General features: G+C 44.1%; 1 protein-coding gene and 1 long non-coding RNA gene across 3 annotated transcripts in view; one reads left to right on the top strand and one right to left on the bottom strand.

Annotated features, from left to right (window-relative positions):
* Positions 1 to 5576: 5576 nt before the first annotated feature.
* MEIS1 (Meis homeobox 1) overlaps positions 5577 to 27503 on the bottom strand; it is a 165444-nt gene continuing 143517 nt past the window's right edge. For both annotated transcript variants that reach the window (XM_055540490.1, XM_055540491.1), the window contains one exon: positions 5577 to 6051. Coding sequence is in view for 1 of the 2 variants with exons in the window: in XM_055540491.1 (XP_055396466.1) it covers positions 6044 to 6051 (8 nt within the window). In the remaining variant the exon portion in view is untranslated. The remainder of the gene's footprint in view (positions 6052 to 27503) is intronic.
* Positions 26067 to 27503, top strand: part of LOC129623261 (uncharacterized) — a 24146-nt gene continuing 22709 nt past the window's right edge. Inside the window, exon 1 of the long non-coding RNA XR_008700439.1 lies at positions 26067 to 26168. This is a non-coding gene — a long non-coding RNA (uncharacterized LOC129623261). The remainder of the gene's footprint in view (positions 26169 to 27503) is intronic.

Here is a 27503-nt window from a genome sequence, read left to right as displayed (position 1 = left end):
ATCTATTTCTGCTTTATTGACTACACCAAAGCCATTGACTGTGTGGCTCACAACAAACTGTGGAAAATTCTTAAAGAGAAGGGAATACCAGACCACCTGACCTGCCTCTTGAGAACTCTGTATGCAGGTCAGGAAGCAATAGTTAGAACTGGACACGGAACAACAGGCTGGTTCCAAATCAGTAAAGGAGTCCATTAAGGCTGTATATTGTCACCCTGCTTACTTAACTTATACACAGGGTACATCATGAGAAACGCTGGGCTGGAGGAAGCACAAGCTGGAATCAAGATTGCTGGGAGAAATATCAATAACTTCAGATATGCAGATGACACCACCCTTATATAGGCAGAAAGCAAAGAAGAACTAAAGAGCCTCTTGATTAAAGTGAAAGAGGAGAATGGGAAAGTTGGCTTAAAACTCAACATTCAGAAAACTAAGATCATGGCATCTGGTCCCATCACTTCATGGCAAATAGATGGGGAAACAATGGAAACAATGAGAGACTTTATTTCTAGGGGCTCCAAAATCACTGCAAATGGTAATTGCAGCCATGAAATTAAAAGACACTTGCTCTTTGGAAGAAAGGTTATGACCAACATAGACAGCATATTAAAAAGCAGAGACATTCCTTTGTTAACAAAGGTCCATCTAGTCAAAGCTATGGTTTTTCCAGTGGTCATGTTTAGATGTGAGAGTTGGACTATAAAGAAGCTGAGCGCCAAAGAATTGTTACTTTTGAACTGTGGTGTTGGAGAAGACTCTTGAGAGTCCCTTGGACTGCAAGGAGATCCAAAAGTTGGAGAAGACTCTTGAGAGTCCCTTGGACTGCAAGGAGATCCAACAAGTCCATCCTAAAGGAAATCAGTCCTGAATATTCACTGGAAGGACTGATGCTGAAGCTGAAACTCCAATACTTTGGCCACCTGATGTGAAGAACTGACTCCAAATTTGAAAAGACCCTGATGCTGGGAAAGATTGAAGGCAGGAGGAAAAGGGGACAACAAAGGATGAGATGGTTAGATGGCATCACTGAGTCAACGGACATGAGTTTGAGTAAATTCCAGGAGTTGATGATGAATATGGAGGCCTGGTGTGCTGCAGTCCATGGGGTCGCAAAGAGTTGGACACAACTGAGTAACTGAAGTGATAGACTGACTTGCCAAACATGTATAACCTGAACCCAGCTGTAAGGAAACATCATGTAAACCTTAAATGAAGCAATTTCATGAAATCACTGGTCTGTACTCTTCAAAAGAAGCAACAGTTAGAATCTTACATGGAATAACTGACTGGTTTAAAATTGGGAGGAAATGGCAACCCATTCCAGTATTCTTGCCTGGAAAATCCCATGGACGGGGGAGTCTGGTAGGCCACAGTTCATGGGGCTACAAAGAGTCAGACATGACTGAGTGACTTTTCTCTCTCTCTCTTAAAATTGGGAAAGGAGTATGACAATGCTGTATGTTATCACCCTGTTTATTTTACTTACATACAGAGTACATCTTGAGAAATGCTGGCTGGATGAATCACAGGCTAGAATCAAGGTTTCTGGAGAAATATCAACAATCTCAGATACACAAATGATACCACTTTAATGGCAGAAAGCTAAGAGAAACTAAAGAGCCTCTTAATGAGGATGAAAGAAGAGAATGAAAAAGCTGGCTTAAAACTCAACATTCAAAAAACGAAGATCATGGCATCTGGTCCCCTCACTTCATGGCAAATGGATGGGAAAAAAAAGTGGAAGCAGTGACAGATTTTATTTTCTTGGGCTCCAAAATCACTTTGGATGGTGACTGCCTGAAATTAAAAGATGTTTGCTCCTTGGAAGAAAAGCTATGACAAACCTGCTGCTGCTTCTGCTAAGTCGCTTCAGTCGTGTCTGACTCTGTGCGACCCCATAGACGGCAGCCCACCAGGCTCCTCCGTCCCTGGGATTCTCCAGGCAAGAACACTGGAGTGGGTTGCCATTTCCTTCTCCAGTGCATAAAAGTGAAAAGTGAAAGTGAAGTCACTCAGTCGTGTCTGACTCCTAGCGACCCCATGGACTGAAGCTCACCAGGCTCCTCCATCCATGGGATTTTCCAGGCAAGAATACTGGAGTGGGTTGCCATTGTCTTCTCCGATGACAAACCTAGACAGCATATTCAAAAGCAGAGACATCACTGTGCCAACAAAGGTCCATATAGTCAAAGCTATGGTTTTTCTAGTAGTCATGTATGGATGTGACAGTAGGACTATAAAGAAGGCTGTTCAGTTCAGTTCAGTTCAGTCACTCAGTTGCGTTCGACTCCTTGCGACCCCATGAATCGCAGCATGCCAGGCCTCCCTGTCCATCACCAACTCCCGGAGTTCACTCAGACTCATGTCCATTGAGTCGGTGATGCCATCCAGCCATCTCATCCTCTGTCATCCCCTTCTCCTCCTGCCCCCAATCCCTCCCAGCATCAGAGTCTTTTCCAATGAGTCAACTCTTTGCATGAGGTGGCCAAAGTACTGAAGTTTCAGCTTTAGCATCATTCCTTCCAAAGAACACCCAGGGCTGATCTCCTTCAGAATGGACTGGTTGGATCTCCTTGCAGTCCAAGGGACTCTCAAGAGTCTTCTCCAACACCACAGTTCAAAAGCATCATTCTTCGGCACTCAGCTTTCTTCACAGTCCAACTCTCACATCCACACATGACCACTGGAAAAGCCATAGCCTTGACTAGACAGACCTTTGTTGGCAAAGTAATGTCTCTGCTTTTCAATATGCTATCTAGGTTGGTCATAATTTTTATTCCAAGGAGCAAGCGTCTTTTAATTTCATGGCTGCAATCATCATCTGCAGTGATTTTTGGAGCCCCAAAAAATAAAGTCTGACACTGTTTCCACTGTTTCCCTATCTATTTCCCATGAAGTGATGGGACCAGATGCCATGATCTTAGTTTTCTGAATGTTGAGCTTTAAGCCAACTTTTTCACTCCCCTCTTTCACTTTCATCAAGAGGCTTTTGAGTTCCTCTTCACTTTCTGCCGTAAGAGTGCTGAAGAATTGATGCCTTCAAATTGTGGTGTTGGAGAAGACTCGTGATAATCCCTTGGACTGCAAGGAGGTCAAAGTCATCAATCCTAAAAGAAATCAACCCTGAATATTCATTGGAAGGACTAATGCTGAAGCTGAAGCTCTAATACTTTGGCCACCTTTTGCGAACAGCCAATTTCCTGGAAAAGACCCTGATGCTGGGAAAGACTGAAAGCAAAGGGAGAAGGGAGTGGCAGAGGATGAGATGGTTAGATGGAGATGGTCCACAGCCTCAATGGACATGAACCTGAGCAAACTCCAGGAGATTGTGAAGGACACGGAAGCCTGGCGTTCTGCAGTCCATGGGATCGCAAAGAGTCATGACTCCTGTGACTGAACAACAACAACTCTTCAAAAGGGTCAAGGTCAAGAAAGACCAAGAAAGATTGTGGGTGTGGGTGTGGGTGTGGGCACGTGCATGCACTCAATTGCTCGGCTGTGTGCAACTCTTTGCAACCCCATGGACTGCAACCCACCAGACTCCTTTGTCTATGGGATTTTTCCAGTCAAGAATACTGGGCTGGGTTGCCATGTCTTCTTCCAGGGATCTTCCTGACCCAGGAATCAAACCTGAGTCTTCAGAATCTCCTGCATTGCACGCGGATCCTTTACAAACGCTGAGCCACCAGGAAAGCCCAAGAAAGACTGAGAAACTGTTTATTCCAGCTTTAAGGCCACTAAAGAAAGATGACTAGTAAAATGTCATGTATGATCCTAGATGAGATTCTAAGTCAGGAAAATATACTTATAAAGGACATTGTTTCAGCAATTGATAAAATTTGAATATGGACTGTATATTAGATAACATTATTGTATCAATATTCAATTTCCTGCTTTTAGTAATTTATCAGTACTTATGTATGAAAATCGGAGAAGGCACTGGAGACCCACTCCAGTACACTTGCCTGGAAACTCCCATGGGTGGAGGAGCCGGGTAGGCTGCAGTCCATGGGGTTGCTAAGAATCAGACACGACTGAGCAACTTCACTTTCACTTTTCACTTTCATGCATTGGAGAAGGAAATGGCAACCCACTCCAGTGTTCTTGCCTGGAGAATCCCAGGGACAGGGGAGCCTGGTGGCTGCCGTCTATGGGGTCACACAGAGTCAGACACATCTGACGTGACTTAGCAGCAGCAGCATGTATGAAAATGTTCTTTTTCTTAGAATATACTCACTAAAGTATTTAATATTAAAAGATAGCATGTCACCAATTTCAAAGGGCTTAGGAAAAAGTTACACGTGAAAGAAAGAATGATACAGCAAAAATCAAAATGTATACAGTTAGTGATATCTGGGTAAAAGGTTATAGCATTACAGGAGTTATTTGTATTTTTCTTGCAACTTTCCTCTAAGTTTAAAATATATCAAATTGAAAAGTTTTTCATTTTTAAATTTAAAACTACAGCAGGACAAAGTCATTATTAGTTAAAAATACATCTGAAGTATTTGAAAGTGAGAAGAATTGATATTTAGAGTCTGATTTACCATATTATGGAATAAAAGAGAGAGAGTGAGAACAGGAGGGAAGCAGACAAAGCAAAAGGAACATAATGTCGATCATCCCAGCTCATGAATTTGGGTGAGAGATGTATGGGGATCTGTTGTCCCAGTCTCTCTTCTTCTGTGTATATTTGGAATTTTTCCGTAATAAAAAAGCTTTCACCTTTTAAGCCCCCCACCCCAAGCTGATGCCCATCCTTCAACTCCAGCAACAACAATGATAATCCAATGCCCTCGCCCCACACCACATTCCAGTTCACCCACATTCCTGATAGTCTTGGTGAACACTCGGGATGGTGTGGCCCAATCTCCAGACTATAATTTGCATGGAAAAGCAGCATTTTATTGGAACTATGTGAGAATTATTGGACATTCACTGATGTTTCAATACAGGAAGGAAAAGCTACCTGCTTGGGTTCTCTTAATGCACTTTGCTAATAGAGAATGATAGAGGTTTCTGTTCATCATTCTTCTATTCAGAAAACATATTCCACAGCACAGCTGTAATCAGAACCCTAGAAACTGGACAAGCTTTCAGAAAGGCAGCCAGAGGGAAGGAGCTATTCTTCCCACCCTGTGAGACAACACATTTTCACACACTGCATGAACTTGACATGAGGTTCTGGAAGATATCCATCTGAGGCAGCATTTACATCTTGTAAAAGAGTAAACTGGCTATAAAAATGTATATCTTGGGGAAATAAGTAGGAAAAAAGCACTACCTAATGTAAGATTTAAAATTAAAATCAACACCAAGCTTCAGCTCCCTAAAATATGATGGAACACCGAGTCCTTCTGGGAACCCAGATCAAACAAGAGATCCTCGTTTACTATGACTTTTATCCCTGCAAGGAGCCCAGGTGCTACTTCGTTTAAAATGTGAGAAAACAAATGGGTCATGAAGTTAATCCATTTAGTAGCGAATGCAGTAATAATGATGAGATTTAAATGTATATGGCATGTTTGAAAAAGTACCACCACACAAAAATAAATAAATAGAAATAAAAAGCACCACAGAGACATTCATCATTTAATTTCCACAAACACCTGTAAGGTAAGCTTGGAAGACAGAATTCATCCCTATTTTACAGGTGAATAAACTGGTGCTTACTATGATTGATGTCGCCAAAGTCATACAATAAGGAAATGAGGATACTAGGATTCGTTCCCATAAGATTTCCCAGCTCCCAATTACTCATATTATTCCTGAGAACAATGACCAGGAAAATTGATGGGAGGAAAACATTTAATGAACACCCTGCTGTTGACAGCAGCTTCAGTACCTTACCTGTCATGGTTTCTCTAAAGCAGACTTTACAAATCAGCACAGATTATTCTAAGTCAACAGCTACACACAGGTTCACAAGACAATGTCAGATCTGTTTTTGGTCTTCTGCAACATTTTCAGTAGAATCTGATATCAACATATTATTCACAGAAACACACAACTTGATGCCACGGAGATTCTCTTGTCAACATCATGTGCCTAGGAGGATTTGAGAAAATCATTTTTAATTAAAAGTGCCAAACATTAGAATCAACCTGAGATACTCGAAATACTAAAGAGAATTAACCAGATAGGATGACTGGCCTAAATTTCACAGTTAATAAAAGGAGTAAAATCATTGACTTCACCTTTGTGCTCCGATGCAGGTTTAATTCCTACTAAACATAATGAAAACACTGCCTGCAGACTCCATAACCAAACTTCATAAGAAAATGTGGCATTGTCATTCGAAACATACTGTATTTTAAAAATGACTCCAATATAGTTTATGCAGATCTGGACACACTAGAAGGTAAAGAAGTTTCAGCAAAGTCTAGGAGTGGACAAGAGTGGTACTATCGTCTCCCATGGTAAGCACTACAAAAGTATTTAATATATAAATAAAGTGGAGATAGACTCCGAGTTTTCTTAGCAGACATATCCTGGCTTCATTTTTACATTAAGAATGATCAACTGATGTGGCTACATTTTCTCAGATGGTAAAGGAATCCAAACTCTATGTACATACATATGCTCAGTTGCTCAGTCATGTCCTACTCTTTGCGACCCCCTAGACTGTAGCCTGCCAGGCTCCTCTGTCCACAGAATTTTGGGGGAAGAATACTGGAGTGGGTTGCAATTTCCTTCTCCAGGGGATCTTCCCAAACCAGGGATCAAACTTGTATCTCTTATGTCTCCTGCATTGGCAGGTGAATTCTTTACCACTGCGTCACCTGGGAACCCAAACTCTACATCTCCCTGTATTAGTGAGCTAGGGCTGCCATAATACAAGACAGATGGAGGTGGGGACAAGGACAACAGAAATTTATTTGCTCAGTCCTGATGTCTTGCAGTCCAAAATCAAACAATTGGTGGGTTTGGTTTCTTCTGAGGCCTCTCCCCTTGGCTTGCAGATGGCAGCTTTCTCCCTGTGTCTTCACATTGTTTTTTTCTCAGTGTGTGTGAGCTGGAATCAAAATTGCTTGGAGAAATATCAATAATCTCAGATATGCAGATGACACCACCCTTATGGCAGAAAGCAAAGAAGAACTAAAGAGCCTCTTGAGGAAAGTGAAAGAGGAGAGTGAAAAAGTTGGCTTAAAACTCAAAATTCTGAAAACTAAGATCATGGTATCTGGTCCCATCACTTCATGGCAAATAGATGGGGAAACAATGGAAACACACACTTTATTTTGTGGGGGGGCTCCAAAATCACTGCAGGTGGTGACTGCAGCCATGAAATTAAAAGACACAAGACACTTGTTCCTTGGAAGAAAAGCTATGACCAACCTAGACAGCATAAGAAAAAGCAGAGACATTACTTTGCCAACAAAGGGTCCATATAGCCAAAGCTATAGTTTTTCCAGTAGTCATGTTTGGATATGAGAGTTGGACTATAAAGAAAGCTGAGTGCTGAAGAATTGATGCTTTTGAACTGTGGTGTTGGAGAAGACTCTTGAGAGTCCCTTGGACTGCAAGGAGATCCAACCAGTCCATCCTCATGGAAATCAGTCCTGAATATTCACTGGAAGGACTGATGCTGAAGCTGAAACTCCAGTACTTTGGCCACCTGATTCAAAGAACTGACTCCTTGGAAGAGACCCTGATGCTGGAAAAGATTGAAGGCAGGAGGAGAAGGTGACAACAGAGGGTGAGATGGTTGGATGGCATCACCGACTCGATGGACGTGAGTTTGAGTAAGCTCTGGGAGTTGGTGATGGACAGGGAAGCCTGGCATGCTGTAGTTCATGGGGTCACAGAGTCGAACACGACTGAGCGACTGAACTGAACTGAACTGTGCATCCCTCTTGTCTCTTTCTGTGTCAAACACTTCTTATTTTTAGGGCACCAGTTACACCAGGTTAAGGTCCATCCATATGATCTCATTCAACTTTAATTACCCATTTTAAGTCCCTATCTCCAAATATAGTCACATTTTGAGGTACTAAGTAACCCCTCGTTAGGATTCTAACATATGAATTTTGCAGGGATGGACATAATCTGTGTGTGTGTGCTCAATCGTGGCCGACTCTTTGCGACTCTTTGTAGCCTGCCAGGCTCCTCTGTCCATGATCTAGCCCCTAAAGTTCCTATTGCCTGAATCCTCAGCCCATTGATGGAGAGTCTCTGAGCAAAGCTGAAACCAATTTCAGATGGTATATGTAAACCTTCCCCAAGCCAAGCTGAGTTTCAAATTTTCACCAAACTCATGTTGGCAGGGTTCCCTTTGTATCCTATATCTGCCCCCTACTATAAGTTTAGAGGTACTGGCTTGTTCTAATTATAGAACAAAATGTAGAGAAAACATGTCTTTACAGAAATTGGAAGCTATCGAGTTTCATTTTTCCAAAAAAGAAAAAGCAGTACTCCAGATATGTATTTGAATCAACTTATCGGAGTTCAAACCAGAACTGCAAGGAGATCAAACCAGTCAATCCTAAAGGAAATGAGTCCTGACTATTCATTGGAAGGACTGATGCTGAAGCTGAAGCTCCAATACTTTGACCACCTGATGCAAAGAACTGACTCACTGGAAAAGACCCTGATGCTGGGAAAGATTGAAGGCAGGAGGTAAAGAGGACGACAGAGGATGAGATGGTTGGATGGCATCACATGACTGAGCTACTGAACTGAACTGAGTGGAGTTGATTGCCCCATTTGCCCTGTTACCAGCTAGACAACCACATGGCTACCTTTCTCTTTGTTTCTATAACCAACAAAGGTGAAAATACTACCAGATAGAAGAGTATACAATCTAGTCAATAACAAAGGCAAAACATTTCCGTGGCACGTCTTTTTCAGGGCATGTGGGGAGAGCCTGCAACGTGACATGCTGGGTGAGGACATTTAGCCCCTCCTTCTTACCTCAAGACACTGCTTAAAGACTACAGTCTCTGAGTCACTCTTCTAGAGAGAGGATATACCATGAAGTCGTGACTATATCTCACAGGTGCCTCAAGATATTATGGAATGTTGTAACTCCACCAGTTGTCAATTATGTAAACATAACACAGTGTCATCAATGATGAAGAAAGAATAATGCCACACCCCACTGACAGAAAAACCTTCCACCTAACAGGTGACTTTATCTCTGGTGACACTGACATTCAGTTTCACTGTTCTCCTGCCTCAGAATGAGACCTCTGACACTGCAGACTCTGTGCGGCAAAAAGTCCTCCACACACACAAGGATGAGTTAACACACTCCTTCCTGAGATAAAACTACTCAAAATGCATAAGCCTTGCTGAAGAAAATCCCACAGCCATGCACAAAACCCTGCCCTTGGGTCTCCAATTCTATTTATGGTCTTGACACTGGCCAGTGAGCTTTGCATTTCTCATCAGCTCCCTCTCCCATTTTCCATTGTGATATTAACATTTAATCTTCTCAAGTCTTTCCCTTTCTGCTACCCTTAGGGTGACCAATCTTCCTGGTGTGTCCAGGACTAAGAGGGTTCGCTGGGGCCAGGAGTGGGACTTTCAATGCAAAAACCTGGTTACCCTCCTAACCCCTCATTCATCAAGTGACTACTCCATATCTCAAAACAGAAAATGAATGTTACCAGCTGTGAACTGCCCCAAGTTTTTCCTCCACCACCCTCTACATATACGTGGGCATGTATCTGTGGCCTTCCCTTGCCTTCAGTCTTAGGAGCTGGCATATCCTACTGCTGATTCATAGCCCAATCTCCAACCCTGCTGACAGATGTCCCCAATACTTAACACCTCTCTGCTCCAATTTCAACATTCCCTCCTCTTTCCCCTCATTATGCAAATACGCCCAAGCTTTCCCCATCTTCAAAATCAGATATCCTTCCCCCATCGTGTTCCCCTTTATTGACAGCCCTACACCTAGCCTTTCCTTCATGATAAACTTCTTGAAAGAGATCCAGAATGATTTTATCTACTTTAATGGCTCCTCCTAAATTTTTATCTCCAGCCCACACCTGTTTACGAAAATGCTATGTCTTCATCTTCCTAATGAACACCTTATCTTGATAACCCACCAGTTTCTTAAACTCCAAATGTCTAAAACCAGGCTATCATTCTTCTTTCCAACATGTCCCCTCTTCTCAAGTTACTGCCACAGCAAATGGAACCACAATCTGCCCACCTTTCTAAACCAGAAACCATTTCCTTGCTTTCAACTTCTCTTTATCCTCCACCTGCATATCCATACTAGCCTCCTCTCTCCTAAATATCTTATCTTATCCATCACTCTTAGTCCTGGACTTCACTGTTATCACAACAGCCTCCTTGATGGTTTCTTAGCTCCCTAGTTCTAGCTCCATCTCCTTCAGGCTATCATCATGAGCTTGAAATCTATGCGGTCACAGATCAAATTATTCTTACTATGTAGGAGTAGAGAAAAATCTTTGTTTTAGCCCTCTGAACACCAAACTTGCGACAGGGATGTCTCCTTGAGATTAGTGAACAATTTCTAATTTGTTCATGAAAATGACACTGGCCTTGTGGCTAATTTGAACAGCAGTATAAATTAAGGTAGTCAAGAAGATTGCCTGTGTTTCTTTGTAGGAATGCTATGTGCCAGTGAGCTCCAGTGCACCTGTACGGAGATCTATGTCTCTGTTTTTGCAGTGTCAGTCCCTATAATCTGTTTTACCCTGGCCTCAGGGGGTTAATGGTTGCTAACATGTTGAGCTGCTACAGAAGCCACTGGTCATTTCACACCATTCAGTTCAGTTAGTCGCTCAGCCGTGTCCAACTCTTTGTGACCCCCTGAACTATAGGACGCCAGGCTTCCCTGTCCATCACCAACTCCCAGAGCTTACTCAAACTCATGTCCATTGAGTCAGTGATGCCATCCAACCATCTCATCCTCTCTTGTCCCCTTCTCCTCCTGCCTTCAATCTTTTCCAGCATCAGGGTCTTTTCCAAGGAGTCAGTTCTTTGAATCAGGTAGCCAAAGTACTGGAGTTTCAGCTTCAGCATCAGTCCTTCCAGTGAATATTCGGACTTATTTCCATGAGGATGGACTGGTTGGATCTCCTTGCAGTCCAAGGGATTCTCAAGAGTTTTCTCCAACGCCACAGTTCAAAAGCATCAATTCTTCAGCACTCAGCTTTCTTTATAGTCCAACTCTCACATCCAAACATGACTACTGGAAAAACCAGAGCTTTAACTAGACAGACCTTTGTTGGCAAAGTAATGTCTCTGCTTTTTCTTATGCTGTCTAGGTTGGTCATAGCTTTTCTTCAAGGAGCAAGTGTCTTTTAATTTTCATGGCTGCAGTCACCACCTGCAGTGATTTTGGAGCCCCCAAAATAAGGTCTCTCACTGTTTCCATTGTTTTCCCATCTATTTGCCATGAAGTGATGGGACTGGATGTCATGATCTTTATTTTTTGATTGTTTGAGTTTTAAGCCAGATTTTTCACTCTCCTCTTTCACTTTCATCAAGAGGCTTTTTAGTTCTTCTTTGTTTTCTGCCATAAGGGTGGTGTCATCTGCATATCTGAGGTTATTGATATTTCTCCCTGCAATCTTGATTCCAGTTTGTGCTTCATCCAGCCAAGCATTTCACATGATGTACTCTGCATTTAAGTTAAATAAGCAGGGTGACAATATACAGCCTTGACATACTCTCTTGCCAATTTGAAACCAGTCTGTTGTTCCATGTCCAGTTCTAACTGTTGCTTCTTGACCTGCATACAGATTTCTCAGGAGGCAGGTAAGTTGGCCTCCTTTACACCATTAGCCATTAGATGTAAGGTGATCTTCACACCATTCAGTTCAGTTCAGTTGCTCAGTCGTGTCCGACTCTTTGCTACCCCATGAACCGCAGCACACCAGGCCTCCCTCTCCATCACCAACTCCCGAAACCCATCCAAACCCATGTCCATTGAGTTGGTGAGGCCATCCAACCATCTCATCTTCTGTCATCCTCTTCTCCTCCTGCCTTCAATCTTTCCCAGCATCAGGGTCTTTTCAAAAGAGTCAGCTCTTCACATCAGGTGGCCAAAGTATTGGGATTTCAGCTTCAATATCAGTCCTTCCAATGAACACCCAGGACTGATCTCCTTTAGGATGGACTGGTTAGCTATTAAAATTTTCAACTCATGTCCTATATCTCCTCCTGCTTCTCTGCTCCAGCCACACTGGCAAACTGGCCATTTTTAGGTAAGCCATGCATTCTCCCAACTCAGTGCCTTGACTAGAGTACCCTTCTACTCCTTTAACATTCTCAAACTAGTCCATTCAGAAATTAACAATGATCCTTTTCACTTAGAAAAAGAAAAGACCACTGAAGGGTCACATCTGCCTAGAAGCTCTGTTGCTCCTGGTACTGTTCACAATCAAAGCTTCTCCTTGTCCTGCTCTATACTCCAGGAGGGCCATCTGATGTTTCCTGGGTTCTGCAACAGCTGGTTCCCTGCTGGTTTTAACTGAAAGGAGGTCCTGGTGATGGATGAGAGAGTAAAAGGCAAGATTCCAGACTACTTTTCCTTTTCTTGTCTTCTCCATAGCTCCAGCTCCACTAGATAGGTTGCCTGGGTTCCATCTTCTACCAGGTGACTGATCCCTGCTTCCTCTGTCCCTTTGGTCTAACTGGGGAAACAGTCTCCTGAGATTGCTCAGCTCTGGTTGCCTTCAAAGCCTCTTTTGTCCCCCGTGTAATCAACTCACTACAGGAAATTCATTCTCTTGTATATAACACTCAGAGTGGCTACTGTTTTCCTGGTTGAACTTGGATATAAAAACACTTCCCGATCTCTATTCCTCTTGTCACGAGCTCACCACAAATGCCCTCAGGGGCTCTACTTCCTCCAGGTAACTGGTTCAACTTTTGTGTCCCCACAGTTCCTGTGTATACTGGGATGGGTCGGGATTGTGGTTTCCTTACCAGCTCCAACCCTGGCTGAGCTCTTGAGATCAGAGACAATGTCCTGTTAATCGCAGAACCCTCTGTGTCCTGCTCACGGCTTAGGGGACATGAGGTGCTCAAGATTTCAAAACACACACATGCACATGCATGCATTCATGGGGCTTCTTCAGTCTTAAAAATGATTCCATGTATTATGGTAGAAACATATGAAAATTTAAAGCAACACCCAGAATAGAATAACACACAATTTAAGAGAAAATTAGTAAAAATATGGTTTTTCTTTTCATGCTGTGGATTTTTTTCATGAAAGGGAAAAGCATGCTAGCAGCTGGCCTCCCCTCTTCTCTTTGGAGTAAGGATACTGTTTTTCAGTCGACTGGATCATAGTCCCGTCGTGGGTGGAAAAGTCACCTTTTATTTCACTGAAGCAACTTAATCAATAGATGTATTAATCACTCTAGCAACTGCTTTGAAACAATAAGCCCTATCTGGTGACCAGGCTGGGCAAATCAAAGAAAAGCATCTCAAGATTCTAAGAGACGGTCTCAACTTTGAGAATACAGGAATATTCCCTTAGGAGTCAGGACTCCTCTGGAAAAAGTCTGGGGTTTTTTGAAAGAGGAACTTATTATAGTCAATATAATTTAAAGCAATTCCCTACTACATTTTACAGTGCAAAGTGATTTACAAAGCAGAAACAAATTAATATCATCTACAGATTGGGCAAAAGATCCATTTAAGATAAATAACATGATGTTCTAGACATAGAGTCAGGAGTGCCGGGTCACTGATAAGTCAGGATACTAATCAGAGTGCCCGTAAGTTCGGTTACTGATTGAGTGCCACCTCGACCACACACCATCGCCACTAGAGGAGACTTTTTGAGTTGGGCATAGGGCTTCCTGGTGGCTCAGTGGTAAAGAATCTGCCTGCCAATACAGGAGATGCAGGTTTGATTCCTGGGTCAGAAAGATCCCCTGGAGAAGGAAATGGCAACCCACTCCAATATTCTTGCCTAGGAAATCCCATGGACAGAGGAGCCTGCCAGTCTACAGTCCATGGGGTCACAAAAGAGTTGGTCACTACTTAGGGATTAAACAACAATAGGTATAGTGTAACAATATGTCTCTATCCGGACTATATTATCATGGACATCTTGAACTCAGTGTACCATAAAATTCTTAAGCATTAAAGTCATTGCAGCACCCTTAACATGTCAATATTTTTACTTCAAGGAAACCAAAAAACAGACTTCTAATTGTCTCCTTAAGATTGTGGAGGATGTGCAGAAGGAATAATTTGTTCCTATCATAAAATTTGCCTAGAGTTGACTTCCTGCTCTCATGGCTGCCGCTGTCTTGGCAAGGTGTGGCCCGCGTGTTGTGTGACATACTGCAGGTGCCGGCTGCAACAAAGTTACCATTGTCTTTCTGTAATGAAGTCCGTTGAAACAGTGAAGTGCCCTAAAGTGAATCCAAGTGTGCCTGGAGTCCATAAGGTCACTCACGGAGTGGTGTTAGACAATTGAGGCTGCATTACTACTAACTAGAGTACTTTCGTTTTTGTTTTTAATAATGCAATGCTAGTCTATTAGAATAAAGAAAATGCATTACAGCAAATATTGAATCAGACATTGTGACACAACAACAGGTCTCAACTGCCACAGTTTACACAGACTTCACAGAACAACACCAACCCTGAAACACACAGAACATTTTGTATATAATTTCCAGTAAACTCCAGACTTTTACTTTAGAGGAATTTTACTTGAAACAAATGCATATGTCATATATATATATATGTATTTGCTAGGCTGAGAGTCCACCCCTTCTAATGATTGTTATAGCTCACTCCCACTTTTTGTAGTATAGGGAGTGGATATTGATAGAGCTCACAATTTAATTTTTTTGCAAACAACTTCCAGAAAATTTATTTTACTTCATGTGAGATTTTGTACTCATTTATTTGGATTATCGCATTTATTTCTTGTTATTATTTGTAGACGTTTTCTTCTAAAATGAAGATCCTATTAGTTTTGAAATTCTTTATGTGACAGTGAAAAAGACTTTTTCTAAAAATGAAAACCAAGTTGATGCCGCCTTGATGGAAAAAATATATCAAAATTGTAAATTTTTACACACATAAATAATATGTCAGTTAAAGTACCATACGTTTTGTTGAAATTTTTAAAATAATTCATCATTTCCTTTTGAAGTTATACTTTTTCTTTTAATAAATATTGTTTCATTTAGGACAAAACTAATTTTTAAATGACAAACATGAGTTGAAATATAGAGGAAAAAAGTCTATATTTACTATATTTGAAAAGATTTTTAAAGTTTTCATTTTAAACTTTCTATGTGGACTTGTAAAAGGACATAACATATATTTTCCTAACTGACACATTTAGATGATTCGAGCTGAATGACTTTTAAAATTAACTTTAAAAACCTAACTTGGTAGTTACAGATGTCTTAATCTTTGGAAGTCATTACACGTTCATTTTCCTTTCAGCATTAATTACACATAATGTCCTCCACCTATCACATACTCTGGAAGAAAACTATACTTATTTACATTTTCCAATGCTTTTAAAAATAAAATAGCTTTCATTGTTAACAATAAGGGCACATTTTCAATTATTAAAATCTTGTTATTTTTGAAGACTTGTCTCTGGCTATTCTGACTAGAAAATTCTATAGTAAATAAAACTGTTACATAAATTCCCCCAATAATAGCTTAATTACTTATAAACTCTGGAAACAATTAGTTTATCATCCTTTGAAGTGAGTAAGGCAACTTGCCAGGCTGAGAGCAAAACGCTTGTCACTTTTTCATGTAATGAGCTTAGTTTCTTTTTGTTATTTCAGATTCCTTGGAAAAGGAAACTCAGTGGAACACACTTTAATGTTCAGAAGATTAAAAGTTGAATCATTCACTTCATAAATGGCCTCTGCAATAACACTTAATAAAGTACCAAAAGAAATATTGAAGGCTCTGAAGATTATAATTTATGTGCTTATGGAAATCATTGAAACAGATATGCTGGTTCAAAGATAAAGTTGTGCTTGAATGACACCGAGATTGCAAAAGATTGAAGAGGGCTGTCCTGGTTCTCAGCCTCATATCATCCCTCCAACAAACCACCAAATTACTACTACAGCCTCTTCACTCCCCTCTCTGTCGCTCTCCCTCTCCGCTGGCTTTCTGCTTCCTCTCCTTACCTGCCCCATCCTTTCTACTTCCCACCGCCTCTAGGCCTCTATCTCCTCTCCCCCACCTCCATCCACACACCCCTCTCTCCCTCACTCCACCCGCCCACCCCTCCCCTTTCCCCTGCGACTCTCTTTTTCATCATCGCTGTCAGGTGTTGTCATCCAGACCAAACATACCGAAGGAAGTTCTGAGTACAAGTGGGTATTGTGAGACTGAAACATTCTATGTCTGAAATTACCTCTCCGCCCAACCCCAAAAATGAGTAAGAAAGGGGAAAAAGTATCGGAAGAGCATACTGACTTCATCCTGGCAGGCTCGGATCCGCCTGAGTTGTCACCGAGCGCAGGTGGGAGTTGAGAAGCTTTCGGAGGCCGCCTTGTTCAAGGCCATCCGGGTGACTGTTATTGCAACCATTGCCTCAGATGGAGCCAACACCTGAGACCTCACTCTCCCTTCTGCCCTTGGCGGTCAAGGAGTAAGGTCCTCTATAATTCCATCACCTGACTCTAGGAGTTTACGCGGCTCACCGAAAGAAACTGAGGGCCAAGGAAGACGGATAGGTCCCAAGAGCCAGGAGGCTCCCCTTGGGACCTGTCCAGCCGGCGACGGCCCGTACCGGATCGAGAACAGCAAACTTTTTGCACTATTTTGCATCCTTGAAGATAATGTTAACATACTTCCGATGCCGCCCCCCTCCTGGAAGGCCACTGCAACTCGCCCTTCCCTTTGTCGGCGGGAATCCGACTTTAAGCGATTCCGGCTAGTCAACCTACTTTGGGGACGCATTTTGCATTTTTCATTGCCCCTCGTCACTCCCCAGACCTATATGTCAAGAAATAGGGAGTTGAGACATGACACATTAATGTTTTGATCAGGGGACGCTCTCTGCTCCCACGGAAAGGGAGGCAGACTGGGTGGAGCGGGCAGCTGAGAAGGAGAGGGAAGGCATTACTCCGCAGCTCCTACGGAAATTCGTATTCTGTGTATGTTCCTCTCGCACCTGAAATAAATCCTGTAGGCCTACCCACACAGACTGCACAGCACTTATTTATTTGCATGTCATGCTTATAATATGGTAGAAAGCAAGACAAATCTTCGAGGAGTAGAGATGAGGCTCACCTTTCAGACTCGCTCTCTTAAATAAAAAAGAATTGTCCGGCTGGGCGCCTAAGAATTTATCTTGAGTTTGTGGTCATTATCTCTATTATACAGACCTGGCAATAAATAAATCGGGTAGTTACTACCCAACAATAAAACTGTAGTGTATGGGACACCTTACTATTACTTTCTTAATAATCTGCCGTTTCTTTCACTTTAAATCTTCCCAGTCTTGTCTTCTCGCTTGTCTACAAGGATCTATCTTCACCCTTTGAGGTACCAGACCGCTCGGGTTCATTTTTATATTTTGTGAACACAATAAGTTTTCCTGTCTAGACTTTCTGTTTTTCCTCTTATTTTTAGGCTACCTAATCTGCTTCAAGACAAAGGGTCGGCCAGGATCAAATGTCTTTCCCCCACCCGTGTCTCTATTTTAACCGCCTGTGAGTCGACTTTAATGAAGATCGCCCCCGTCGCAGCAGCCACCCAAGCGGTCTCTAGGAGAAAAGGTCGGCCCGGGGGACCGACCCGGGGAAGACGTTCTACGACCTGTCCGTGGGCACGCCCTTGGGTGCGCACGGAGTCCAAAAGCCCATCTGGAGAGACTGCTTGGGCCATTTCTCCCTCTCATGGCCCTCATCCCGCTTCCTGCCAGTGTGCCTGCCCACGCAGAGCTTTCCGAGGTGGGGTCGCATCCCTCCGACTTCTCCCGGCTCGCTCTCCACCCAGGCACGGCACACCACACGCGGACAAGAGCGCGAGCTGCCTGGGCCGGCCGGAGAAGTCCGTCCTCACTCCTCTGCCGGCTCCTCTGCGCCCGCAGGCATAAAAACCCATCAACGAGGCTCCGCATATGGGCGCGGACGCGGAGGTGGGCTGGAGGTGCGGGCGCTCCTTTCAGGTGCCTAGACGTGTGGCTGGCTGGAGAGAATGTATGCACTCCCACCCGGCCTGGGCTCCAGCGCAGGGGCCTCGCCTCCTCCTCCAGGGCGAGGTGCGCGTCTCCCACCCAAACCGGGATCCCTAGCCCGGCCCGAGGCGCAATCTGTTCCGGGCCAGAGCCTTCCAGAGCCCCCAGGAGGATGCGCCCACCCTCCGACCGGCCGGCGCCTTCCAACACCATAGCCACACTCACTTTCATGCCAGCGCGAAAAGTGACGCTTACGGGCAAAGCGGTCAGCAAATGACCGCCTTATCCGCGGAGCGGGGGGAATCGGGGGAGGGGTTGTGGGGAGAGCTGGGGGTAGAAAGGGGCAAAGGGGCAGTGGTAAGCCAGGGGAAAAAAAACAAACAGTCCTGCTTCGCTTCCCCTTTTGTCTTTATACAGCTTGTCTCAAGAAATCAACTTAAGTACCGCAAGCCCCCACCAGGCTTGTTTTTGTTTGTTTGTGTGACTTAGATCACAGATAGAACTAGAGACTGAATCTCTGTGTGTGAAAGAGAAAAAAAATTTAAAAAAGCCGCGTCTGGGCTACTGATGGTGAAGGGACGATGAACTTCTCACCTTTCTCTAACTCACAAACACACGTCCTTTAAAAAAAAAATCCACGCCGCCGTGGGTGTGTGTTTCACTGTTAATTGCGTTTTGCTGGGATGATTTTTTACGACTGGAAAACAAGCGGCTGGGAAAATATTCACGTTAGGGACAGAAAACATTTTTTATTTATATCTTTGACATTTAAAAGAGCAGAATTAATTTGTCCTGTCTACATTAGCATTGAGAGAAAGTTTCAGAAATCTACCCAGGGGGAAGAGGAGGGGGAGGAAAAAAAAGAGAAAAAAGAAAGCGAATAAAAGAAAGGAAAAAGAAAAGCTAGGCTTGGTTTCTCTTATTTCAGATCTGTAATCAATCATTGAAATAGGAGGCAGCAAAATTGTAAAGATTCGATAGATTAAAATGCAAATGAAAGGTAGAAAAAGAAACATTAACATGGCGATCAAAGATTTAATAACCGTAAATCAAGTTTTTTTTTCTGTTGCAGCTGCAGTTTGTGTGTGTGTTTATGTTTTAATCATGTTCGTTCCATAAATAAATAATATCTGAAACGAGACTAATTTTTCATTATTTTAACCGTGGGCTATAACACTAAATATTAAAAATAGAAAATGTACAGAATGCCAGATCCCCAGCCAAATAAGAGAAAGACTTGTGTTGATTGGTTAAAATCAAGGGGTTTTATTTGTGTGTTTTGAAAATCAGAGTATTATGCTAAAAAAATGCTATCTCAACTGACAAAGCCCAAAGTTTTATTTTCCCTCTAATATTTTATGTTAACAACAAGACACCATTTATAGTAAATATATGCGTGGCTGCATATCCATTTCAGTTTGAGCCTTTTCAAAGAACAGAAGTGCCAGAATATTTAAATAATACAAAACATATATTATTTCAAAGTGATTTGACAGAATTCCTGGGAAATAACACTTGTTCAAAGAATATGCCTTTTAGAGAAATATTACATGGTGGTTCAACACAATTAAAACTTTTTTTTACCTTTATTATTAAAGTTATTTTTCCAAGGGGAGTCTTTTTGCCCTTTGTTTTGCTACCATACGATTTAAGGTTTTATGTCAAGGTGTCAAATTACCAGGACACGTTATTTTATTTAACTAGTCCTCACTTTCTTTTATGGTGAAGACTTTTCATCTGGATCTTTTTATTTAAAATAGATGTATATTGTTAAGAAATTATTTCTAGAACTTTAAAAATAAACAACTGGTCTTTATCTTTTTTTTTTTTTTTTGGTACTCTTATTAACATGGGAGAAGTCATCTTCAGAGGATTGGAAACTTTTCTTTTTGGTAAAGTCTTGCAATGTTTAAAATAAGCTCTGCTTAATTTTGTCTTTGAAGGATTCACTTATCCTAATGTTTGAGATGATTAATTAAAACTGTCTCCATTTTTCCTCTTTCCACAAATTAAAATGATAGCCAAACTTGGAATACTTGTTTCCTTTCTAAAACCTTTCAGCTAAATGTGAGTTAAGTTGATGTCCACTCCCTCCATCCCAGTTACACAAGCACCGTTTTCACTGTGACAGTCCAATAATGCATTTAGTTTAAAATTACACTTGGACCTTTCCTCCTTTGTATTTTTTCATTTACTTCAGTGCAACAAGATGACTTGATTTTCTTGGGATTACATGAACTCCATTCAGTGTTACTGGGACATTTCTGCTCAACTAAATACTTGCCTTAATAGACAAATGAACTTCTTTTTATTTGCTGGAGTTTGTAGACGGTTTTAAGACACAGAGAGTGCAACTGATTTAGTTATTGTTGTTGTGAGAATCGAACAGGCACAAAAGTCATTTATCTAAAACGAAGAGATATGACTCTGTAAAAGGGAGAAGCAAGGGCAGAATCATGGGGAATTATTTCAGTTTATAACTCTTATTAATTAAACCGGATGTGGTTTTATTCTTTAGTACCGACCTTGTTAAATTCGCCCAGGTACCTCTCCCTCTTAGCCCATTTTTTCATTCTTTAGATAACTTGCGTCCCTTGTTGATGGGGGTTGCTTTTGCTACATTGTATCAGTAAAATTGCGGTGTAAAATTGCGTGCATCTTCAGACGGTCGCATCCCCACACCCCTCCAAGAAAAAAAAGAAAAGAGAAAGAAAAAAATGCTTCTCCCATTCAGTTTTAGCATCTTGTTTCGTTGAAATGCGAGACAGGTACTTGATTTAGCATTTAAGCAAAAGGTTACACAAACCGCGTTTTAAAAAGTGTTGGGATGTCCGACAGGGTCAGCCCCAGATCAGATCATTTTTTGAATGCAGACCTAAAGATAATGAGTACTTGTTGTATTAAAGGGGACAAACAGTACTTTGGCTTCCTCTGACCCCAGAATGCATGGCTCGGTTTCATTGATCATCCTCCTTTATGAGATAATGCAATTACAAACATCAATAAGGGGCTGCAAGGGGAATCATTATGCGGTGACAGTGATAAATGACGGTGCAGAAATAGCATGCTTTTTCCCCCCTAACAATCCAGGAGCCCAGGGGCTCCGGGGGCTGAACACAGTCGCCAAGGAAACAGATGACATCCCAAACGGCACCAAAGGAAAAAAAATGAACAGTCTTTCTTTGCCTTTCACTCTTTTCCGTCTTCCAAAGAGTTAGTTTTGGCTCAAGCAGCAGCTGCCACACAGGCATTTCGTTATTTCAGACATTAAAGACTGCAGCGGGAGGTGGGAGTCTCCTCCTCTTCCATCCCCACCCCCACTAGATAACACACAAAGCTCGCTGTTCACGGTGTAGGACTACCTGAAAACGCACGTCTTGAAAATCAGATGGGGATGGTGGTGGTGAGGGAAACAGGGTTCACACCGCCTTTGCGTGTGTTTTCCCCGCTTGCATGATTGTCGGATGGAAACTGAGTCTGCAGAAAAAGCTGGCGCCTCGTGGGTCTGCCAGTAAGGACGGGGGCGCGTGGCTCGCCTCCATCTCCCTGCGGTGCCAGACGCTGCTCAATGCCAAGGCGGGGGGGTGGTTTTGGGGGGGGGGGGTGGGAATGGGGAGCAGGCGGCTGCTAGGGGTGTTTGCCGCTTCGCTGGCTTTCTTTGAGATGGAATTATCAATGGGCGCAGGGATCTCCTCTAGATCGAGGAATCCGGTTGTTTAAAGCCCCAGGGTGCCCTCAGCAAGTGGCTTCAATAGGGCTTCGCTGAACAATCCCCATCCTCGCGTGTCCTGGGCTGGTGGCTGAAGTAGGCGGGCGCGAAAAAGTGATGGGTTACCCGGACTGCGTGCTGGACCTGCATGCCTCGGGACACTAGGAAGGGAAGGGGAATTCGCCACTTTGCGGGGAAGGAGGAGGAAGAGAGAGCAGAAGTGCAAAGCGGGGTGGGGGTGGGGGGGCTCCCCAAGAAGAAAACAGAAAGGAGGAGGAAGAAAGCGAGCGAGAGCAACCCCACCCTTCGAAAAGGTCGCTATCCTTAAGAAAGCAGACACGGGGTTCCCTGACCCCTGCGGGAAACGTCCCAGCGTGGAACGCGCAACTCGGGCGCTGCCTGCCCTGACACTCGTGGCCCCCGCCCTGAGGAGCCGGCTGCGCCGGTGCGCAAGCAGGTGACTTTATTCACTGCTTCCCCAATCGGCGAGGTCCCGGGACTCGTTTTCCGCCTGGAGATTAAGATCATTGCTCGCGTAATGAACTTAATGCTTTAGGGTAGAGGTGAGTGTGTCTGTGAGTGGGCAGGGGTAGGAATTACCGACCCGATCGATGGGAGACTGGCTTAAAACTAAATCCCTTTTCTCCAGGGCTTCAGCGCCTAGGTTTCCCAGCGGTGGGCTGAGCGCGCCGGGCAGGTTAGAAGGCAGGGCGTGGAGGAGCGACCCCAGGGCTCGGGCCGCCAGAACTGAAACCCTAAAATGCCCATCTCCCCATCGAGACCCCCGGGACACCCGTTTTTACGGCAAAGGCTCTTAAAAGCTCCAATGTTGGCGAACTGATTGCTCAATATGTTGTTTTTCCTTTACAGCTTTGCCTTGGGAGAGAATGCGACGGACTCGTTGTCAGGAAGATTGGACCAAAAGGAGATAGTCTCCCCAACCCCTCCCCCCGCTCCTCCCCGCCATCAGCGACTCCCTCAAGGGGCGATTTCCCACACTCTCTGCACCGCCCTGTCCTGGGCCTTGGGATTCCCAACCTCGTGTAGACTCTGCACCTGGCTACCTAAGTGCCACAGGATGCCCCACAGTCAAGTGGGTGAGGGGTGGTCAGGGAGAGGGGAGTGAAACTGGGTGACATGCCGGGCCACACAAGGCACCCCACGACCCAGTTCCACGCCACTCCACCCGGCGTCCAAGCGCATACCAGGGAGCTCCGCATCGTCAGGTTTTTACTGTCTATACATCCGAGGGCCTGCTGGGATCCGAAAGGCTGGGGAAAGTCTGCAAAGGCGTTAAAGTGATCCCGAGGAGCCCCTACCTAAGGCGTTGAGTGCTGCCCACGGCTCCCCCACTGCGCCTGGCGGGTGCTGCCCGGGTCCCAAGTGCCCCCAGGCCCCAAGCTCTCGCAGTCCCTCCCGCTCCCAGAGTCGCGGCAGGACTGACCCAAGAGTCCACCAAGAAGCCTCTAGCCCACCGAGTCGAGCTGTTCGGAGGGAACGGGGCCCGGAGTCCCCCAGAAGGTGCCTCTCCACAACCTTCTGCGCTGACACAGGGTCGCCTCGTCTCCAGAGACGAAGTCTGCAGCTCCCTTAGACTTGACTTTTCAGTTGGGTTGGGGAGGGGATAGGAGGCTAGTGGAGGTGCCGGAACCGCCCCCTTTCTCCCACAGCCCCCCCACCCCCACCCCCACCCCGCCCCCGGGTGCTCTGGGCTCTACGCAGAGACCTGTCCGCCCTGCACCTGCCGGGGGCCAGGACTCAGGGTTAGGACTCAGTGGCAGCCGCGTTCCGGCCCGGATCCCCTCAACTGCCGCCGCGGCCCGAAGGATCTCTCGGCACGCGGAGGCCGGCCCAGCCCCCAGCCCCAGGCCACAGGCATCTCCCTCCTGCCCGGCAGCAGACTCGGGGGGCGCTGCACTCGGCAATGAAGCCTGAGCGCAAAGTCTGCGCGCCGCGTGGGAGACGCGGGCGAGAGGGTGCGCGTAGCGCTGGTGTTTTTTCTTTTCAGAACCTTTCGACTTCACTACAAAGTTTCTTAGTAGGCGCCTGGGCCCCGGGGTCGGAGCCTCCCACCGCTGCTGCTTCCTCTCCCTCCTCCCAGCCCCCTCGAGCCGAACGAGACGGAGCCTCCGGCCGCCGAACTTCACCTCCCGCTGCGGGGACCCCGGCGCCCCGAGCGCCGCCCTCCCCACCCCGTCCCCAGGCTCCGCGGGGGTGCTTCTCCCCGGGGCGAAGCTCGCCGGCCGGGCGCACTGGAAGGAGACACCCGCTGCCTCCCGAGGAACTCCTAATACCATCCATACAGCTTTAATGCGTTTATAATTCGATAAGTGATTTCAATTTGAAATTGTTAGTAACTAATTTTATGGGTAATTTTTCCACATCAAATATTTAAGCATCAGATTAAGGGAGCCAGTTCCGACACAGGATAATAAGGGGGTTCCCCCCCACCCCCCGCAGCCCCCCGCCTCCCTCAGATTCCTACCGAGTAGTTTTTCCAAATCCCCAAAAGATGGCAGTCGAAGCCGACGTTCTTCTTTTCCTGCGGCCCTGCGAAGGGAGGGGCAGAAAGAGGGAAGAGGGAAGGAGCGAGAGAAAGGGGGAGTGAGGGAGAGAGAGGCAAAGGGAGAAGGAAAGAGACAAGAGAAAGGAGAGGGAGAAACTAGACGTTGCACGGACTTTTCAAAAGTCATTCTTTCACACATGTCTAATATAGGCAAAAAGCAGTGGTGAATTTCCTGGAAATGTCCTGGCAGAAAAGAAAGCCAAAAAACGTGCCTTGTGGGCTCAAAGCAGAGGATGTGAGAAACTCAGCACATTCAGGCTAACTCCTCCATTCAGAGCAGAAGCAGGATAGGGGAGCCTGGCTTTTCGGCATTTCTTTGTATTTAACATTATATACATACTGTACAACTCAGAGGCTGTTTCCTCTACAGGACTCTGCCAGTTACCTAATGCGGGGGTGAGGAAAGGTGATGGGTGGGGGGCGGATTGCTGTGGGCGGAGGGGAGGCTGGGGCCAGAAGCGGATGAATTGCAGACCAGTTGCCAAAACTTTTTTTTTTCCCTGCTGCTGCTGCTGCGGCTGCCTTTGCTGCTGCCTTTGCTTTGAATGTGGGTAACTAGGAAACGGCAAGCCGTCTGAGAAGACGGAATTTCCAACGTGTAAAATGTTCTTAACGGAACCATTGAGCGAGTGCAATAAGGCGTGAGGGGGAACTAATCTTCCCATTTAAATGTTTGTGGCAATTTTATCTAAATGAATTTTAATGCTAAACGAGGGTAATTCCCCATTTGTAGCGCGTTTACTTCTCTTTCCTGTGCTTCTAAAGCAGTCGAACATCATGCAATGAACAATAACAATAAAAATACTGTCAAGGCATATTATTCATTTCGAATGTGTTATAATTACAGCTGATTAAATATGATAGAATTTTAATTTTTTTGGAAAAATATTTAAATCATACTAAAAAGTAGTCTCATTCAACCGGCGCGCCCCCTCCCCAAATGAAAATAAAAAGCAGGTACAATTGCGTGCCCTTGTTTAGAAGAGGGCGTTTTGTTTTTGCCTTTTAAGAAACATCAAAAACGCTCTCAGCACCTCTATTATTTCCCTCTTTCGGTTAAGTGTCCTCAATAACCTCCGAGCTGGCTCTGAAATTTACAAGAGGAAAAGCTAAAATAGCATTAAGGGGGAGGTGGGGGTGTCCAGGCAGGGGGAAAAAGGACCCGCCAGAGAGCAAGGCTCTCACAAAACAGGCACGCAGAGAGGGGAACGCAGGGAAAGAACACAGTTTGTTTTATTTTTTTTCTAATTCACTGAACACTAATGATCTTGAGTCTTCATAGCCTCCATATTCCCTAATTCTTCTTCACTTGGACTCCTCTCCTTCTCCCAGGGCCTGCCCCCACCGCCCCCCCTCCTTCCTCCCCTCCCCTTTCTTTCCCTCCCCCACCCGGCAAGAGCTTCCTCTAGAATAAAGACTGAAAATAACCAACTCACCCAGGCATGTACTGGAGAGGAGGGGTAAATGGCTGGTTAGTTTATAAAGTTTATTATTAATTTTGAAAGTAAATAAATGGTTGTTAACGGCTAGTAACCACCTATCAAGAGAGAATTATTTCACGAATATGGACTATTTATGTAGACGAAGAACTGCCACTGTGTCCGAATGGGAAACTGAAACAATCCCCTAGATGGGGTGGGGGCGGGGTAGGGCGGAGGGCGCTGCGTCCGAGGCTGCAGAAGGTCGAGCCTCGCTCTCTTTCTCCGGATCCACGTGTTTAGGAGCCAGGCCCCATAAACAAAAGGTGAGAGAGTGCACGGCCGCTCCAGCAGGTGAGTCAGTCAATCACACGCCACCTAGTAAACCCAACCCACAGCTGGTTTCTCTTTTCAAATAGAAAATAGAATTGTTCAGGGCGGGTTTATAGGGTGACACGGGCCTGAATGTCAGGCTTGAGTTTAAGGCACTCTCCTTCGACCCATCCTTTGTTTACAAAGCAATCACTACTAAAAGCCTGATTTTTTAAAAACGAATTTGCCTTAATTAAAATATTTGTATATTTTCCTTAGCTTTGGGAAGCACTTTTATAGCAGCAATTTTATTTCAATAAAATTATAAGCTATTCCAGCTTAAACATGTTATTTTGTACCATTTAGCTGGCTGCCATGCCGAAATTCTGTACAGCTGTTCTGGAAAATTGGTTAATAACCAGTTTGATCCAATGAGAACATAGAGCATATTTATAAAAATTAGATTTTTGAAGTCTGGTCTCTTCATCCATGTAGTTAATTTCCTAATAAACATATACTGCTCATCCTAGGTAACATCCTTAGTGAAAGACGTGGCTCAGTCCTTTAGGTTTGCCATCATGTGCAAGAATAATTTCACTGATATTAGATGAGTAATTCTGTTGGCTGTAATCTGAGTCTACAGTTAGTTTAGTGCCCTTAGGCCTTAAATTTGCTGATATTAGGAGTTCATTAAGTCAGCTTAAAGAAATCAGTGACTATTATTAAATAACTTACTTTGTGGTTCAAATTTTCAAATGCATATATATCTTAGGGAGCTAAAATTAATTTCTATATTTACTGCATTCATCATGAAAAATTTGGGGGGCAGTAAACAAATTTTTCAAGCAGTGGAGTCAGCATGACAAAAATAATCTTGTTTTTATTTTAGATTCAGATTTCATTACTGCACTCAAACGACTACAACTGGGCTTGGCGTTATTATACAATCCAAACTGTTTCCGTCAGAAACGCTAAGACTCAGTGTGCAATGATTGTTATTAATAATTAGCTCCTTGGTTTCTTGATAGAAAAAGGCTATCAACAAGCATTTGTTTATCCACAACAAAAAGTATAATTAGCTTATCCCACTTAGTAAATCTTGTATGCATGCCAACTCATACCAAACTGCTACTTTTACAAAAAAAAAAAAATTGCAATAATACAGTTCATTTTTCCAGTCCTTTTTGCACAAAATTTATTTACAATGTCTACATAAATGCTCCAAGGTGGGACTATGGAAAAATACACACATGACCGATGCTTTGCTCAGAAATAAAGTCAACATATTAAAAATAAATCTTCAGTCTATGTTTTTGAGCTGCATGAAACAGGAAGTGATGTATAAGGTGGTGGTTGTTGCATGGGGACAATGATGCT

The sequence above is a fragment of the Bubalus kerabau genome, chromosome 11 (genome assembly GCF_029407905.1).
Source record: "Bubalus kerabau isolate K-KA32 ecotype Philippines breed swamp buffalo chromosome 11, PCC_UOA_SB_1v2, whole genome shotgun sequence".
In the NCBI taxonomy this organism is placed as follows: domain Eukaryota; kingdom Metazoa; phylum Chordata; class Mammalia; order Artiodactyla; family Bovidae; genus Bubalus; species Bubalus kerabau.
Note: the sequence above shows the minus strand (reverse complement) of the source record. Positions and strands in the feature narration are given on the sequence as shown.